The sequence below is a fragment of the Sorghum bicolor genome, chromosome 2, assembly GCF_000003195.3.
Source record: "Sorghum bicolor cultivar BTx623 chromosome 2, Sorghum_bicolor_NCBIv3, whole genome shotgun sequence".
NCBI classification, from domain to species: domain Eukaryota; kingdom Viridiplantae; phylum Streptophyta; class Magnoliopsida; order Poales; family Poaceae; genus Sorghum; species Sorghum bicolor.
Window position 1 is genome coordinate 68,370,714 of NC_012871.2, and position 17,889 is coordinate 68,388,602.

General features: G+C 40.6%; 2 protein-coding genes across 5 annotated transcripts; both read left to right on the forward strand.

The window, feature by feature from the left end:
• LOC8077469 (regulator of nonsense transcripts 1 homolog) lies at window positions 437-11,102 on the forward strand. Of its 4 annotated transcripts, none has more exons than XM_021452908.1 (29): window positions 438-1,175; window positions 2,618-2,869; window positions 2,967-3,137; window positions 3,272-3,322; window positions 3,408-3,500; window positions 3,635-3,730; window positions 3,808-3,858; window positions 3,937-4,055; window positions 4,365-4,473; window positions 4,730-4,852; window positions 4,938-5,009; window positions 5,356-5,427; window positions 5,502-5,568; window positions 5,685-5,827; window positions 5,916-5,987; window positions 6,050-6,178; window positions 6,925-7,080; window positions 7,175-7,288; window positions 7,395-7,493; window positions 7,575-7,652; window positions 8,395-8,529; window positions 8,631-8,705; window positions 8,791-8,893; window positions 8,970-9,346; window positions 9,419-9,481; window positions 9,562-9,633; window positions 9,759-9,887; window positions 9,991-10,110; window positions 10,188-11,102. In XM_021452908.1, exons 1-29 carry the CDS (start codon window positions 585-587, stop codon window positions 10,266-10,268), a joined length of 3,813 nt encoding a protein of 1,270 aa, XP_021308583.1. In that variant the 5' UTR covers window positions 438-584; the 3' UTR covers window positions 10,269-11,102. The 4 variants fall into 4 exon arrangements, with proteins under 4 accessions (XP_021308585.1, XP_021308583.1, XP_002460731.1 ...); XM_002460686.2 differs by having other exon boundaries at window positions 8,973-9,346; window positions 10,188-11,051; XM_021452910.1 differs by lacking the exon at window positions 9,419-9,481 and having other exon boundaries at window positions 437-1,175.
• On the forward strand, window positions 14,077-16,803 carry LOC8077470 (ATP synthase subunit delta', mitochondrial). The gene is made up of 2 exons (XM_002460687.2): window positions 14,077-14,529; window positions 16,172-16,803. The coding sequence occupies exons 1-2, from the start codon at window positions 14,263-14,265 to the stop codon at window positions 16,514-16,516; spliced, it is 612 nt and encodes a 203-aa protein (XP_002460732.1). The 5' UTR covers window positions 14,077-14,262; the 3' UTR covers window positions 16,517-16,803.

The window sequence follows — 17,889 nt, forward strand, 5'->3', positions numbered from 1 at the left end:
TTTCAACAGTTTATATGTAAATCGCGAGATAAATCTTTTAAATCTAGTTAATCTATAATTAAACAATATTTGTCAAATAAAACGTGAACAAGGCTTTAGTACGGCCACCACTTTTGTCAGAATCCAGAGCGATGAGAAGGCATTTACCAGTTGGGCCCACCCACCACTACCTTTTCTTTTCCTTGGGGTGAACAGCGCATCTAGCTGGGCCACACGCGCACACCAGGCCGGTGGGCCGAGCGACCAGCCACAGTATAATGGCCTGAGAAACAAGTCCCTCACCGGGCGCAGTCACGCAGCGTACCAACGCGTGGTCGTCGGAGCGACGGAACGTAGACTCGTAGGTACCGGTCCCTCTCCACTTCTTTCGTGCACCCAGCAGCCTCCCCAGATCAAACACCACCCCGCACGGTTATAAGAAAAAAGAAAAAATTGACATAAATCAAACCCCCACCCTCTCCACCACCATCCTCCCCTAGTCGTCCTCTCCCCTTCCACTCTCGATTCGCCCCGTCTTCCCAAGCCCTGCCTCCTCTGTTCCTCCGCTAGCGACAAAACCCTAACCCTAACCGGCGGGGACGAGGATGGCGACGCAGCCGCCCTCCTCCGCCGCTGCCGCGGTTGACCTCTATGAGACGGCCTCGCAGCCGGACGCCCCCGCCGCCGGCGACGCGTACACTTTTCTCGAGTTCAACACGCAAGGGGACGACTTCGATTACCCCGACTTCCCAGAGCTCTCCCAGCCGCCGCCTCGATCCACGCCGCTAACGTCCTCCGTCCCCGGCGCCGGCGCGTCGTCCTCGTCGTGGCCTGCCCCACCGCCGCCGCCGTCCGACGCGGCCTCCCCGGAACCCGATCTCACGCCTCAGGACGTCCCCACCCCGCTGGCCTCCTCCTCCTCGCCGTCGCCGCGGTCCGCCTCCAAGGCGCGCTCGTCGGCTGCGGCGGATGGGCTCGCCTCCGGGGTTGCCGCACTCAGCTTCGAGGAGCCTGTAGGAGCCGGCGCCGGGGAGGACGGGTACGACTACGGCAAGGGAGACTTCGTGGAACACGCCTGCCGGTACTGCGGGATCCACAATCCTGCGTGCGTGGCGAGGTGCAACGTGCCCTCCTGCCGCAAGTGGTTCTGTAACTCGCGGGGGAACACCTCTGGCTCCCACATTGTCAATCACCTGGTTTGTCTGCTTACCTTTTCTCATGACATAGACATAGCTTTGTTAGAATTTAAGATTAAGACTAGTGAGCTTTTAATTTGTTGATAATTACTTAGAAACTGCACGAGTCAGAGCTCTGGCTTACAAATTTGTTGATAATTTATTAGAAACCGAACTGATTGAGAGCTCTTTCTCACAAATTTCGACCACTTTGCATCAATTTTAGGCTTTTTGGTTGTTAAAAGAAGACATCATGCTTTGTTAGTTTATTGGGCTGCACTTTATGACTCTATTAGTAAACTAATGTTCTGATGTTGTGGTAGTATGTTTTTTTGTATTATATATGTGGGAGTGGCTAAGGAGGTGGTCAGTTAGATTTTGTATTTTTTATGGTATGCGATTGCGGTGGTGTATCTACTTGCTGTAATTTGTTATATTCCTGGTGGACGTATGCTGCATTGATGTGGCTTTATACTTGGAATGTTTTCTGGTGGAAATAATTATGATAGATAAAATAACTTTGAGGCGAATGTCATGTTAATTATCTCTTGAATTAGGTTTAGAATAAGCAAGTGCGGAGTATACTTGCAGTTAAGACCATCTCGTTCCTATTTGGTAGCTAGCTAGGGTCTTAATTGTTAATTCTCATTTGCAAGGTGTCACGGATACAATCGTCTAAATAGTTTGCTAACAGTTTAATTATATTTTCAGTGAAGACCATCTCAAACTCTATAAGAGTAGGAGTGTAGGATATAATGGTTTGATGGCAACAGGGTATTTTTTTTTAAATTGTCCCTTAACCATTGAAAGTCTATTTTGTGACACCTGTTTGTTCAACTTATTATATTGCAACCCTGATTCCTTATTGAGAAGCTCTGTGGTGTTTCATAAGCTACTTTGCCATCCTAAAGGCCACCCACAGCATGCAAGTACACCATTGTTCTGGCATTGATGCCTGCCACTTTGTGCTATGGTGCTTGTCCAAGCAAACCAAGTATTAGTACAAGTACGTGCAGAAAATGCTTAATACAAAAGCTGAGGCATGGGTCCATTTACAAGTGAAAGGAAAGATGGAGAGAATGGGGTGGGAGAAAAGTGATGATATTCTATTCAGTTTATCTAGTTCTACAAAGATTACGTGATTCTACTCCCTGAAATGATCATGTATAGTATATGTAAAACAAGCTCCAGTGGTTTGGCAATGAGGCGGAATTTCTAGCTTGATCTATGATGTCAATGCTCTAACAGTCAACCGTTGGCCTACTCTATTATAAGCATATACTTGCTACCTATAGTCAACCATAAGCTTTGTATACAAATGAATTTTTTGAGTGTAGGCTAGATCACTCATTCTTAAGCATATGCTTACTGCACAATAATCCACCTACCTTTACTTACTATTTATTAAATAAATGAAATTAATGCTGTGTGCAGGGTCATAACCATACATGTATCATTTGCAGGTTAGGGCAAAGCATAAGGAAGTGTGCCTTCACAAGGATAGCCCTTTGGGAGAAACAATTCTCGAATGTTACAACTGTGGTTGTCGGAATGTATTTCTTCTTGGGTTTATCTCAGCAAAGTCGGAGAATGTTGTCGTTCTATTATGCAGAGAGCCATGTTTAAGTGTTAATGCACTGAAGGATATGAATTGGGATCTCAGCCAGTGGTGCCCACTTATCGATGACAGGTGTTTCTTGTCGTGGCTTGTAAAGGCAAGTGTTTCCTCATGATGATTTCTGAGGTCTGTCTGTCATGCATTTGTGCATGACTAGTAACTTTCTGATGGTTGAACAATTTACTTTCTTCCAGGTACCTTCAGAGCAGGAGCAGCTAAGAGCTCGCCAAATTAGTGCCCAGCAAATTAACAAAGTGGAAGAGCTCTGGAAGACAAATCCTGATGCATCTCTTGAAGATCTTGAAAAGCCTGGTGTAGATGATGAACCTCAGTCAGTTGTTTTGAAGTATGAAGATGCTTATCAGGTTAAAACTTTCTAAAGTTCTGTATTCTATTACTCGAGCTTACTTTTTGTTGGTGCTTTACTTCTCTCAATCTGTTGAAGAACATATTTTTACCTAGCATTTTAACTAGCATATGCTGCCCCTTTTTTTGCCAGTACCAAAATGTTTTTGCGCCACTGATAAAGCTTGAGGCTGATTATGACAAGGTACTGTGTTCTGATTACGAGATCATGTTTCTTATCTTTTCCATCACAAAACTGAATTGTGTTACTGTTTTATATGTTGTTGTAGATGATGAAAGAGTCACAGAGCAAGGATAATGTAACTGTCCGGTGGGATATTGGGTTGAACAAGAAGCGTGTAGCTTACTTTGTCTTTCCAAAGGTTTGTTCAATAATTTAAATATATGGGCTTAGTGAATTAGTACTGTCATTATATAGTGATCTGTTGTAGACTATGTTTGGTATTGCTTTGTGATACTCTTTTGCCTAACACATGGAAACAATTATGTATTTTAGGAAGACAATGAGTTGAGGCTTGTGCCTGGAGATGAGCTACGCTTGAGATATCCTGGTGATAGCTCACATCCCACATGGCAATCTGTGGGACATGTGGTAATTAGAAACATGTTGATAATCTTAATTGGGCCAGTTTTATCTTTGTGCCTGTGCTAAGGACATTATTCTTTCAGATTAAGCTCACTGCACAAGAGGAGGTGGCACTTGAGCTTCGTGCTAGTCAGGTACAAGGCGGTATGTTTTTTCTCATGTTTCTTTTTAGCATTCGCTCAGCCTATTGTGACGTTTTCCCTGGATTTCAGGGGGTGCCTACTGAGCTAAACGTTGGATTCAGTGTGGATTTTGTTTGGAAGAGTACCAGTTTTGATAGGATGCAAGGAGCGATGAAAACTTTTGCTGTGGACGAGACAAGTGTCAGTGGGTGAGTTCAATGATCTTGTGAATATGATTACGACATGTTATTGACATTATAATAAAGTTGATAAAGGAACAAGGCTCTTCGATAGAAAATAACTTCATCAAATCCAAAAGCACTTCAAATTTATTAGTTGGTGAACTATTTGGTTTTTTCTGATACGTACACTGTTTCATTGGTTAACTATGTGCATACTGCAGAATATTTTTAGTAGCTGTAATAAGATTTAATTTAGTTTATTCATTCTTGTATAATTCCGCTCTTCTGAAGTTGTGTCACTATTAACAAAGTTTTACTGTGTCTGTTCTCACACAGATACATATACCATCACCTTTTGGGACATGAAGTTGAGCACCAAATAATACGTAATACCCTGCCAAGACGCTTTGGTGCACCTGGACTTCCAGAACTAAATGCTTCCCAGGTACATTATACATATATCTATATCTATACCTTATTTGTACTATGTTTCCTATCTTTTTTTGTTTGTTTCTTCTTTTAACATGGTACTTCATGCCTTCGATTAACATGGTTGTCTTCTGTTCTGGGAGAACCTGGGAATATTTTGTATTTTTAATTTTGGGTGCAGCTTCGCAAGCTTGCTGCTGTTATGATATGTGTATATTATTATTGACTGTTTGATCTGATGTTGTCTTCTGTATTATTTGGTGTGTGTTCAGGTTTTAGCAGTTAAAAGTGTCCTGCAGAAGCCTGTTAGCTTGATTCAAGGTCCACCTGGCACTGGAAAAACTGTCACATCTGCTGCAATTGTGTATCACATGGCAAAACAAGGTCAAGGACAGGTAAAGGATTATTAAAAGTATGCTGTTTGATTTGGTGATATATATAGGGAGAATTGTCTGACCTCTAAATTTGTCAAATTTGTAGGTTCTTGTATGTGCCCCAAGTAATGTTGCTGTTGATCAGCTGGCAGAGAAGATAAGCTCAACTGGTCTCAAGGTATCATTGAAATCTTATTTAAATTTCTGCATATCTCCAACTTGTTTTATATTTATAGCTGCATGCCAAAGCTGTTTGTAGGATTAACCGAGCATTGTCTGTATGGTTGACTGCAGTACTCAACTGTGAACCTGTCACGACTCACGAGTACTCCAGGAGTCCAGTAGTATATGATAATGATATTCAACTAAGAATTTGTGAATAATCATAGCATGATAAATAACAGAATTCCCCATTCCACCCGCTGTGCCCACCTTTTCAGTATCCAACTTCTGTTGCTGCTGTTGTTCTGATATTGGTTCAGTATATAGTGATTTCTGTTACTAATTTTGGTTACGTGCTACAGGTTGTTAGGCTGTGTGCAAAATCTAGAGAAGCTGTTTCGTCTCCTGTTGAGCATCTGACACTTCATTATCAGGTACTTCCTTTTGTTGCTTTTATGGAAATTAATCTTTCTATGAATGTCACTGATGCTTATGTAAAATCTTGCAGGTTAGGCACCTTGATACCTCTGAAAAGAGTGAATTGCACAAGCTACAGCAACTGAAAGATGAACAAGGTAATCCATGTTTAAGTATTGTGATGCCATTGTGCCAGAGTCGAGCATTTTTTGAGGGATGTGATGTGCAGAGATTATTGAGTGAGTATTCTTACAAGCATATTATACTATTGCAGGTGAATTGTCCAGCAGTGATGAGAAGAAGTACAAGGCCCTAAAGCGTGCCACTGAAAGAGAGATACTGCAGAGTGCTGATGTCATTTGTTGCACCTGTGTTGGTGCTGGAGATCCTCGTCTTTCAAACTTCCGTTTCCGACAAGTAATTATTATCACCTCCTGCTGTCTCAGGTTAACAATGTTTCCTGTCGTGTAATATATCCTGAGGCAACAGTGAACTTTATTGTCAGGTTCTTATTGATGAGTCCACACAGGCAACAGAACCTGAATGTCTTATTCCTTTGGTGCTTGGTGTCAAGCAGGTAAAAGTATAATTTTTTTTGTTTTATTTTATTATCCTTTATTTATACTCTTGCAATTGTAGGTTGTCCTTGTCGGAGATCATTGTCAACTGGGTCCAGTCATCATGTGCAAAAAAGCAGCCCGTGCAGGGTTAGCACAATCTCTCTTTGAACGCCTCGTTATCCTTGGAGTGAAGCCATTCAGGTTACAGGTAATACCTGCATCTGATGTATTTTGCCCCAACAGTGCTACCTTGGTGTTATTATTCTTTCCCTGCTTCATCCTGCAACTTTGGCACCACATGTATAAAGGCTATGATTTTTCTTGCCTTATTGTTTAGTTCTAGGCTTCTAGCAGTTACTTACATGTTGCTGTAGAGATAATTATTACTCTCATTAGACATTTTGGAAACTACTGTTTTGGTACTCCCTCTGTCATAAGTTAATGGTCAAGTTTATAAAAAGAAAAATGATATTATGATATCACGTCGTTAGATCCATTATGCAAAATTTTCATAATTTACTTCTTTGATATGGTAGGTGTTAATACTCTTCTCTACAAATTTGGTCAAACTTAGTATAGTTTCACTTGGGACAAAACAAAAACGCTATATTTTGGGACGAAGAGATTTTTATTTGGATCATATCCATGCTATCATAGTGTTGTGTTTGGCACGCAAGCATTATATGGAATATATATTTGATGGTAAAGTAAAAATATACATTTTCTGAGAGAACCATCGAGTTACTTGGTTGTTGAGGTGTGTCAACAATCTATGGCCTTGAGCTTTTTGTACTTCACAAGAATGAATTCATGCTGATGTTAATATCTGATTTTTGATGCTGTTATCAATCTGCTAAGTTATGTCAAAACTTTAAACAATGGCATTGCCATGATTAGTAGTTACATTTAGAAGTGAGACCATCAGTGATAACTCAAATCATCTCTGACTTATAGGTCCAGTATAGAATGCATCCTTGCCTCTCAGAGTTTCCATCCAACTGCTTCTATGAAGGCACACTGCAAAATGGAGTGACTGTTAATGAGAGGCAATCGTCTGGAATTGATTTTCCTTGGCCTGTTCCAAATCGGCCTATGTTCTTCTATGTGCAGGTAGCTTCTTTGATAATTATCGAAATATTATTATGTTTCATGCTCAAACTCTTCCTTATTTGGATGTGGTGCATATTTATACAAATTTCTGCAGATGGGACAAGAAGAGATCAGTGCTAGTGGGACATCGTATCTCAATAGAACTGAAGCTGCAAATGTTGAAAAAATTGTAACAACATTTTTAAGAAGTGGTGTTGTACCCAGCCAGGTATTTTTACTCATTGTGTCTGATCATCTCATGACCAGATATTCTTTAGTTTATATGAAGTCAAAATTTTTGAAACGACCTGTACTCATGCATTTTTAACACACAGATTGGAGTTATCACACCTTATGAAGGACAAAGGGCATACATCGTAAATTACATGTCAAGGAATGGCTCTCTTCGCCAACAACTTTACAAGGAAATCGAGGTCAACCATAAAACTTGTAAAAACATAGCTTTAGTCCGTCTTATGGAAGGTTGCTTTGGTTAAGTTTTATACCTCTTGCAGGTTGCTAGTGTAGACTCATTTCAGGGTAGAGAGAAAGACTACATTATTCTATCTTGTGTTAGAAGCAATGAGCACCAGGTATGCTCCTTTGCGGTTTTATTCATTTGATGTTTATGATGTAGAAGTACTATGTCACTATGTGGTGGTTTGCCAGTTTAATCATGTTGAATGGCCGTGGTGAATCTGCAGCTGTCTGAGTTTTGTTTAGTATGGAGTTCCTTGTGTGTGTAGTATAAGAAGTTGATGCATGAAACCATCAAGGCTCTGTTGATGTGGAGTATTCCGGGATGGGGTATCCATTGTTCATTTATTTTTATCTCTGGTGTTCATCATTTTCATTTACAATAATTGTACTGTCACGCTTGTAGCTTAGGGTGTGATTGGTTGCTTGCATGAGCCTTAGCCTGCATTAGAACTGATGGAGCAGAACCCAAACCGACATAAATGTATGCAATGTCTTGGTTTTTGGTTCTCCTGCACAGGCAAGCCCTGTTTGGTAAAATCATGTTTGGTTGCTTACATCATGTTGCACTCCAAATCTGGCGTGCCTTGTGGTAGGTGAGAGTTTCATTTGCGTGGCTGTCAGTTTGTGCAAATCTGCATTGCCTAATATGACCAAATCTGGCGTATTAGGTAATGCTGCTTTGGGCCTGCTTTGAGCACTGTGCAATCCTGTATAAGACCCTTTGCGGGCAACCAAACACGGGCAAACTGCATTGCACAATCCTGGATACAGGTTAATGCAGGCAGCCAAACATGCCCTTGCCTCTTTGTGCGGTAGCAAACTGTTGTGTAAATTTGTGCCTTTATGCTTTTTCAGGGAATTGGGTTTCTCAATGATCCGCGCAGGTTAAATGTTGCGTTAACTCGTGCACGTTATGGGATAGTTATTCTTGGTAATCCAAAAGTACTAAGCAAGCAGCCACTTTGGAATAGCTTGTTGACACATTACAAGGTAATATATTTCATACATTTGAACGCTGATTTGGGATTATTGTTACTGTTATTTCTTTTGTTATTAACAGTATGACAAGTGAAGAACAATTACTTTTTTAGGAGCATGAGTGCTTGGTAGAAGGGCCTTTGAACAACTTAAAGCAGAGTATGGTGCAATTTCAGAAGCCAAAAAAGGTGAATGCTTTGCCCTCAGATGACTGCTGCAAGGTGTCATGTCATGTTTGTGTTTCTATCTCAATCGATGTTATTTGGTAAGCAGATATATAATGACCGGAGATTGTTCCTGGGCGGTGGTCAAGGTGTCATGCATGGGGCTGGGGCGTCAAGCCAAGCAGCAGATAAGAGAAGCGGCAGGGGGAAAGGTATGCACAGATTACATGTTCATGTTGTATTTGTTTTACATAGTTACGATTCACCCTCTGATTCCCTGCTCAAAAGCAGGACAATCATTTGTTCCTTATGGCCCTCCAAATGGGGTGCATAAGCCTGGCGTGCACCCAGCAGGCTATGCTGTACCTCGTATGCCTTTTCCTCCATTTCCTGGGGCTCCACATTCTCAACCATATACGATTCCGACCCGGGGTTTGCATGGGCCCATTGGAGCTGTTCCACCGGTGCATCAACCTGGAAGTAGAAACTTTGGGGCGCCTCGTTCAAATACTGGTGGGCCTATTGGTGGCCACCTTGCTCATCAACAGAACTCCCAGCAAGCTATGGGGGGCATCGGGTCAAACTTTAACTACACTGGCATGGAGAATCCGAGTAGTCAGCCTTCTGGTGGAGCCCAAATGTCCCAAACTGGATTAATGACACAGGTTTGCTTTTCTACCTTGTAATACATATTCAATAACAATAGTCACATAGTGACATTTTTCTTTTCAACTTAGATGCCTGTCCAAGGACTAAGTCAAACATTCCGTGATGGTTTTTCCATTGGTGGGATGTCTCAGGTATTGGCAATAAGTGATGCCTGCCATTATTATCTTCTTGTACTCTTTATTGATACAATACTCTTTTGCTTGTTTGCTAGGACTTCTTTGTAGATGATTTTAAGAGCCAAGGGTCACATGTGCCATACAACATTGCAGAATTTTCTACCCAGGTTTCTATACATTTCACAACATGTCATTCTTTACTCTTTCTGGATTCATATAAACTAGCAAATTATGTGGTTGTTGTGAAGTTTAGTTCTTTGTTTGGCTCATAGAAAAGAATTTCCATCGACAGGCTTCTCAAGGTGGTTATGGCGTTGAATTTACTCAAGCGCCCCCATCTGGATACTCTGGGAGTTATATGAACCAAAATGCACATCCTGGATACTCCCATATTGGTACAACAAATGACATTGTATCTCAGGTCTGTACATTGATATTAGTGCATGGCTGTTATATCAAGTAACCTAACCATTTTTGCATGTCCCTTGGATTTGTATGCTCTTAAACCTGTTGAGTTGATCCAGGATCACATGGCCCATGGATCTCATGGAATGTTTACACAAGCGGGATATAATGATCCCTCACAAGATGACTCGTCTCAGATTCATTATGGAATGGCTGCTGCTGGCCCCCTACAGTCGCAGGTGGTTGCCTTCCAAATTCTTAATCCTTTGTTTCCATCTCTTGTTGCATATATATAACTTGTAATACTCTTTTACAGAGTATGATGAACCCCTTGTACTCTCAATCCTATGCTCACTACAACACCCAACCACAGTCTCTTCAACCTCCTCCCCAGTGATAATGAAAGCTTGTGATAGGGTGAAGCCACATTTTGGAAGTTTGGTGGGTTGCATCTTTTGGCCCACATGTTGTGCCCTTCTCCGCTATTTCAGAATCGATGGTGCATAGACATCAGATGCAAGCAATGGGAACAAGCATATCATGGCACACTAAGTATTGGATATTTATCGGGGCAGGCTTGTACAAGATGGCTATGGCTATTGACCAACGGCCAGTGCTGAGGAGCACAAGGATTGCAACGTATCATGTTCTTGATCGTTGTAGTCGACTACCCGCTTTGACCACAAGAGGGGTCATATTGTGCATCGAGAGAGGTTGACGGCACTACCCTCATCTCTCACCTGTATAGAAAGGCAATCGGGGCCTATAATGGTACGATGTGAATATTCCAGGATTTGCTGTCACTCAGAAAGTCAAAGTCGCAGCATTGCATGCCTACATGGTACCATGAAGACGCCCGCAGAGTGGCTTTGTATAGAGGTGCTATAGGTGGGGTGGCCAACCCTTTCGGATATCTCACATGGCAAGATATTTACCTTTACATTTTGTATGCATCCGATATAGTTTTCATATTTATGCCACAAAAATGATTTAGGTGATGGTAAAAGTAGTTTGTGATGATTGAAAATTTGGGAGTGCTGTGAAAGTCAGTTTGATACTTTTGTGGGGAATGGCTGATCGTAGTGGGATTTATTTTATTATAATTTGGATGGTCTGTTCAGAGAAATATTCATGCTTTGGTGCAGCACGTATTTGTTCTATTTCTTTCAGCAAGTGGTTCCTTTGTAAGAGGTCAACTCTGGAATGAAATCTTGGTGTTAATTTTGTGTTTGAAGTTTCTGTTGCCATATGTCGCAAAAAAAAAAGTTTCTGTTGCCATGGCTCCATATTGGAGACATGAGTTTCAGGCGACAGCTTTATGTTTGGCTACCAGGGGCTTCGACTTCTGATTTGCTTGCTAACTCCATTTCAGTTGAGCTTATATCTCCCGTCTTGTTCTGCGATCATACGGGATAGTATTAGATATGTGAGATTCACTGGGAAGTCGAAGTAATTTTTCATTCTCTTAGAGCACTTAGATCAGTCTTCTCAACTGGGGCCTGTGGGCTTTGTTTAGTTCCTTGTCAAAAACTTTTTACCCATCACATCGAATTTTTGGACATATGCATGGAGCATTAAATATAAATATAAATAAAAATTAATTACATAGTTTGTCTATAAATCACGAGACAAATTATTTGCATGATTAGACACTAATTGTTAAATAAAACAAAATGCTACATTAGATAAATCTAAAACCTTTTTGAAACTAAATAAGGTCTTAAAACTATAAAGTTTGTTGCACCCAAACATTTCATGACAAGTCAAAGTATTTTATAAAATCATGGTATTTTTCTAAAACTTTAAAAATACTTTGTATCCAAATATGGTTTGAAAGGGTTTTGTTGTTGCTTCCTCCATTTCAAATTATAAGATGTATTGAGTTATGCATTTAGATATAAATAATTTCTAGATAATTTGGAATAGAGAGAGTTCAAGGTTCTGAGCTAGGGAAAAAAATCAAGGTTTTTTATGGCTATATATTTAAACCAGAAAAAAATGCTTGTTTTTTATGGCTATATTTGAGCCTTAGCTTTTGTTGATGATTCCGCTCCAGGTAACAAACTACTTACCTATGCAGTTTGTATTCATGCAACTTCTTTTGTTTTTTCTACGTCTCTCATCTAGATACGACTGTAGCGCCACACGACCAGACCTAAAACTACATAGTGATCCGAAGACCGTGTCCTTACAACTATGTTCTTAAAGAGATAATTGAAACCATCCACTACTTTCTAAGCCTTGTTTAGTTCCTAAAAATTTTCTTTTCGTCTCATCACATCGAATTGGGACGCATGCATTAAACATTAAATATAGATTCAAAAAATAACTAATTACATAGTTTGTCTTTAATTCGAGACAAATCTTTTGAGCCTAATTAGTCTATGATTGAACACTAATTGCTAAATAAAACAAAAATATTATAGTAGCTATTCAAAAAATTTCACGAACTAAACAAGACCCTAGGCAATGGGATAATTGTATCGCTTTTGTGGCTTATACGTGAGAGAGACTCCTGACCCCAACCCTTCAACTGGAGTGAGTATCCTCTGAGTGCACATTTGGCAGGACTCCTAGGGGCTCTAGCTCCATATGCACTTGTATTATTTTGCGTTACGGATCACTGTCGCAGAGAAAAGAAGTGTATACACCTTCAAAATTTTATCACACCTACCCTCGTCACACCCAGTGCAATTTTACACTCGTGCCCATGCCCATGAGCTTGAGGTACACATCTAGTAAGTTAATATCACAAGCAATATATCATCAAGATTATGTTAATAATCGTAAAAATTTAAGAAACTAGCAAATTTTTCTCATCTATATATCACACAAAAGTTATTTAAGCTCAAGTTATGTTTTGAAGAATTTTATTTTAGTAGAAAAATATGATATTAACTTATAATATATAACTTATAATGTATAACTTATGCCAAATCTTGGAAACACAAAACTTATGAAACATAACTTATCTACACAAGTTATTAAACACAAAAGGAATAAATTACTATATAAATTATGTCAAAACTTAGAAAACAAAAGTTATTAAACACAACTTGTATACAAAAGTTATTCTATGCAACTTGTCTACATAAGTTATGATAAGTCTTTATGTATATTTTTGTACATAAGTTATATGTTGTAAATTAATATAAATAATTTGCTACTAAAAAAATAAAACTCTTCAAAACCTATGCAAGTGCCAATGGGGTCTAGTTTTGTTCGCTCATCATGTAGAGTAGAACATACCAGTGCAACCGGAATTGACAAAGAATACACTGTTCAAAAGTTATCATAATTTAAAATAAGTGTTTTGATTTAGATTACACCGACGAAAAAACTTTCTAGAAAATAAAAAATTATAGAAAATTTCTTTTACCAAAAAAAGGAAAGCTACGGTCAACTGAATCATTTGCTCATGAGTTTACCTACCATTAGTGATGATAACAGGTGAATTCAGGTCAGGTGGAGTCTTGGCCATATTCGAACACAAAACCGCTCGAATACTTCAAATGAAAAACCACTTCGCCACCAAACCGGTGGATCCATGAAACCTGAAAGCCAATTCACCCACGGAGTACAATAAGAGGGATAAGGAATTTTTGGCATCACAATATGACATATATTACATAGATATAAACATCAACAAACGACACATACTTTTTTGGATTTTCTAGATAAATAATTTTTATTATGTACTTAGATATACATCATCTCTTAATAAAAAAACTTAAATATATACTATGTATTATTTAAAATGGAGAAATTACAAGACAAGAATTTTGATTTAAAAAACATGGTTGGAACCAAAACCAAACATGATAGATTTCGAGTTACCAAAGCCAAAAAAAAAACGCGGGTGAAAATTCACCCCCCACCACCCGTACCCGCTGGCCCCCCTATAGGAGAAGGGTTAAGGCGTTAAGCACAAACAAAAGCCGAGACTAAGACCTTGTTTAGCTGTGAAAAGTTTTTGGATTTTAGCACCGTAACATTTTCGTTTGTTTGTGACAAATATTGTCTAATCATGGACTAATGAGGATCAAAAGATTCGTCTTGCGATTTGTAGATAAACTGTTTAATTAGTTTTTGTTTTCGTCTATATTTAGTGCTTTATGACGGAGAATTTTGAAAATTTTTTAGTTTTTCGGATGAACTAACAAGGCCCAAATATAACTTCGCTCAGGTCCAGCCCAACACACCCCCAGCCCAACCGCAGGCGCAGGTCTCCACCCCCCTCCCCTCTCCAAATCGCCCGAACCCCAGCTGAGCTCCCCACTACGCACTCTGCGCCGCAGTCCGCACGGCCGCATCCGTCAAAATCTACGAAGGGCGACCAGGCGAGGCTAGGAGAGAGAGGAAAACGAGTGAGAAGGAGGTGGGAAAAAAAAATGCTGCGCCACGCCGCCCGCCGTCTCGTCTCCCGCACCGCTGCGGCGGCCCCTGCCCGCCGGGCGCTCGCCACGGCGGAGGTGCCTGCGGAGGCCGGCGAGGACTCCACGTTCGTGGAGGCGTGGAGAAAGGTCGCCCCCAACCTCGAGCCCCCAACGACGCCCCTCTCCCTCATGAAGCCGCGCCCGCCCACGCCGGCCACCATCCCCACCAAGCTCACCGTCAACTTCGTCCTCCCCTACAAGTCCGAGATCGCCAACAAGGAGGTATATATATACCCACCCGCTGCCCCCGTTGCCCCTTCGCCATTTCTGGTCCCAGATCTGTGCGTTCGGTCGTTTCTAGGGTTTGTGCTCTGCACGATCTGGGGATTGGGTTGGCCCTGTAGCCTGTAGGGGGATATTTTGTGGAGGCATGCCCCTGCCTTGATCTGGTTCTCACGGGTTGATGTGAACCTCCGGCCGGAGTCCGTATTTTGGATAGCGGTTGTGGATTCGATGTAAGGTGGTGCAATGAGTGCCTTTAGCCTGTGTTTTTGTTTTGTTGAGGTCAAATGTTTGTGATGCAATCAACTATTACGTGATCCAGCATAGTTTCTAATTGCTTAGAGGGTGTTGGATAATTAATCAGTGTTTTGTTGTTTCTTCGGTTGCCATGGCCCATGGGCACTTTGAACTGACTCTCTTGGATGGGCCAATGTGGACTCTGGCAGAACCCTTGAGATAAATGGCGTTGGTTGGCTTCAGTCATTTATCTGATATATATGTATAGAAGTGTCAGAATCTAAGTTCTCTGATTACAAGTGATTGCTGCTGATAATGCTTGCAGTTATTTGGAGTTTAGTAGGTGCACATGAGTTTCTGTGATCTCAGAGCATCCTGGTTGACCATCTTTAAGCCTTCAAAATAGGAGTACATGCCTGCCTACATAGCTTCCTTTCATGCACTTTGCTCTTTATGTTTTATATGGGATTGAAGATTGTGTATATCCACATTACGGGTTCCTTAAAGTATTTTCTAATGTTTGTGTAATCAAAATTTTATTTCTATCTAGCATGATACATCAAATGAAATCCTATTATGTGTTCTGGATTTTTTTTATATTGCCGTCTACACAGTTGTCTGCTGTTGTCATGTATGGATGTGTGGTTAGTTGCTCTGTTTTCTATCCATGATAGTTGATATGGTCAATCAAGGGCGAGTGAGCCAAACTTGGACAGATTCTTATCATGTACCTGTGTGCCTAGGTTATTACTTTGACATACAGTAGTTAATGTCATATCTTTTGTCTAGCTTATCCAGATCACCAAAACCACATTTTTAAGTTCCAAACTCCTACTTAATCGCTCCCTAAAAATTGAATTAACAGTTGACTTCTTTTTTGGTTCATCATTTTTTGCTTTTGCTCGTGAGGCTTGTTCTTGTTGTGAATTGAATGGCTTATTTTCTGCAACCTAGTTTCTTATGAGTGAATATTGCTTGTTCTTTCATCTATTCTCATGTAGGTATGCCATCATCTCTTAATAATACTTATAAGTATGGTGCATGACTGCATGGTTCAAAGTGCTTTCTGTGGTACTGTTGGACAGAAAGGTGATCTAAGTATGATCCATGCTTTTGTTTGAACTGAATCTTCTCGTCATGTTTTTGCATCAATCATGACCATTTTGCACTGCTTATTTGTTGTCATGCAAACCTCTGTATGGGAATGTAACTCTTTACATTGTGTTCATAGGTTTCAGGGCATGTTCTCTTTCCGTCATGTTTTACTATTATTATCTGTCCGACAAGGAATTAGTTTCTGGCGTTTATTGCTTTCTTGTTAGTTATGATACAGTTTATGTGGCAGTTTTCCCTGACAACGTTTTAAATCCTCAGTTGCTTTTCTTTTATGTGATTTTGTTTTCAGGTTGACATGGTAATTGTACCAGCTACAACTGGTCAGATGGGTGTTTTGCCAGGCCATGTTGCCACAATTGCGGAGCTCAAGCCTGGTGTTCTCTCAGTACACGAGGGAAATGATGTGACCAAGTACTTTGTGAGCAGTGGGTTTGCTTTCGTCCATGCAAACTCCATTGCTGATATTGTGGCTGTTGAGGCTGTCCCTGTGGATCAGATCGACCCAGCATTGGTTCAGAAGGGTCTCGCAGACTTCACTGCCAAGCTTGGTTCGGCCTCTACTGACCTGGAGAAGGCTGAGGCTCAGATCGGAGTCGATGTTCACAGTGCGCTCAATGCTGCATTGACTGGTTAATTGGTGGCATCTTAAATTGTCTGTTTTTTTCATTGAGTTTAAGTTTGCAAACTCATGGACATGGGATGGAGGGAATGATCCTAAATAAATTATACTCCATCTAAAACATGGACATCTGTTTCTTGTTACCTGAATCCTGCATGGATTTCTTTTTGTACTGGTGAATATTTTAACTCTGAGCTCAAGACCTGGAGCTGCTTTCTTTTTCTGTTGAGTTGGGGCCTTGGATCAGATGAAATTGATGTTCCTCCATAGCTCCAGTAAATTGTTAAATATTATTATGTCTATTTTTTAAAGAGAAATATAAACTACAGTTAGGTTACTGCATGAGATGTCTTGCTTGTGAGTCAGAATTTTCAGCAATCTTCAGAGTGCTTACTCCTGTCCTAGAGAGGGTGCACTTTTAGATCTAATAATCAAAGTGAAACTATTATAAGTTAAAATAAATCTATAGAGAATAATTCAATAATTTTGTTTCAAATAGATATATTATAAAAAAAACATGTATTTCATGTTATTTTTTTAAAAAACGTTCTAAATGAAAATAGTTTGACTAAGCTCTTTATAGAAGTGTTTGAGACACAGGGAGTAGTTGTATGGCGGAGCAAGATGGCACTGTTGAAATGCATCCTCTTTTTTTTCACTATGCACAACTTTGTTTTGTACCGGGCTGATTTGAGCGTATCGTTGAGCATTTTGCGGCTCAGCCTGAGGCTGGCTTGAGAAATGCCTTTAGGCCTGCTTTGGCTTGTCATTTCTTGTTTATTTAGAGAACTCCAAGAGTTCCTAATTGATAGGGGCAGAGTTTTTAGTGAAAAAGTCACCTTCCCACATCTTCTTTATACATCTATCCTTTATTTCAGATTTTTTTTTTGCAGCTAAAGATGATAGCGGTACTAGATCTCTAAAGGACGTGCAAGATATAGAAAATATGTTATATATTGAAAGGGTGAATTTAAGAAAGTCTCTTGAAGATGTTGTAACGACCTAGTGTGCATTCATTGATTTTTCTCATTTGTTGTTTAAGTGTAACGTCCTAGCATGCATTCTGTTATGAAATGGCGGTTCACCAATAAACATCTCTCCATGATCCATCTCTCCATGATCCATATGGTGATCTCATCTGGAGGCAGAGGCGGAGCCACCACTAGGGCGAGCTAGGGCGGCCGCCCTAGGTCCCCTTAGCTGGGCACCATATCCCCACCCCCTATATTCCACCGGAGTTGGAGGCGAAGGGCAGAAGCGGCGAAGTCGACGGAGGCACGGCGCTGCTTTACCGAGTGGGCGAGGCTGAGCACAGACTTCAGGTGTCATAGGCCGTTATCGCATACTTGTTTTGGCCCAGACTAGGCCCAGTTTGAAGGCGCTCCACT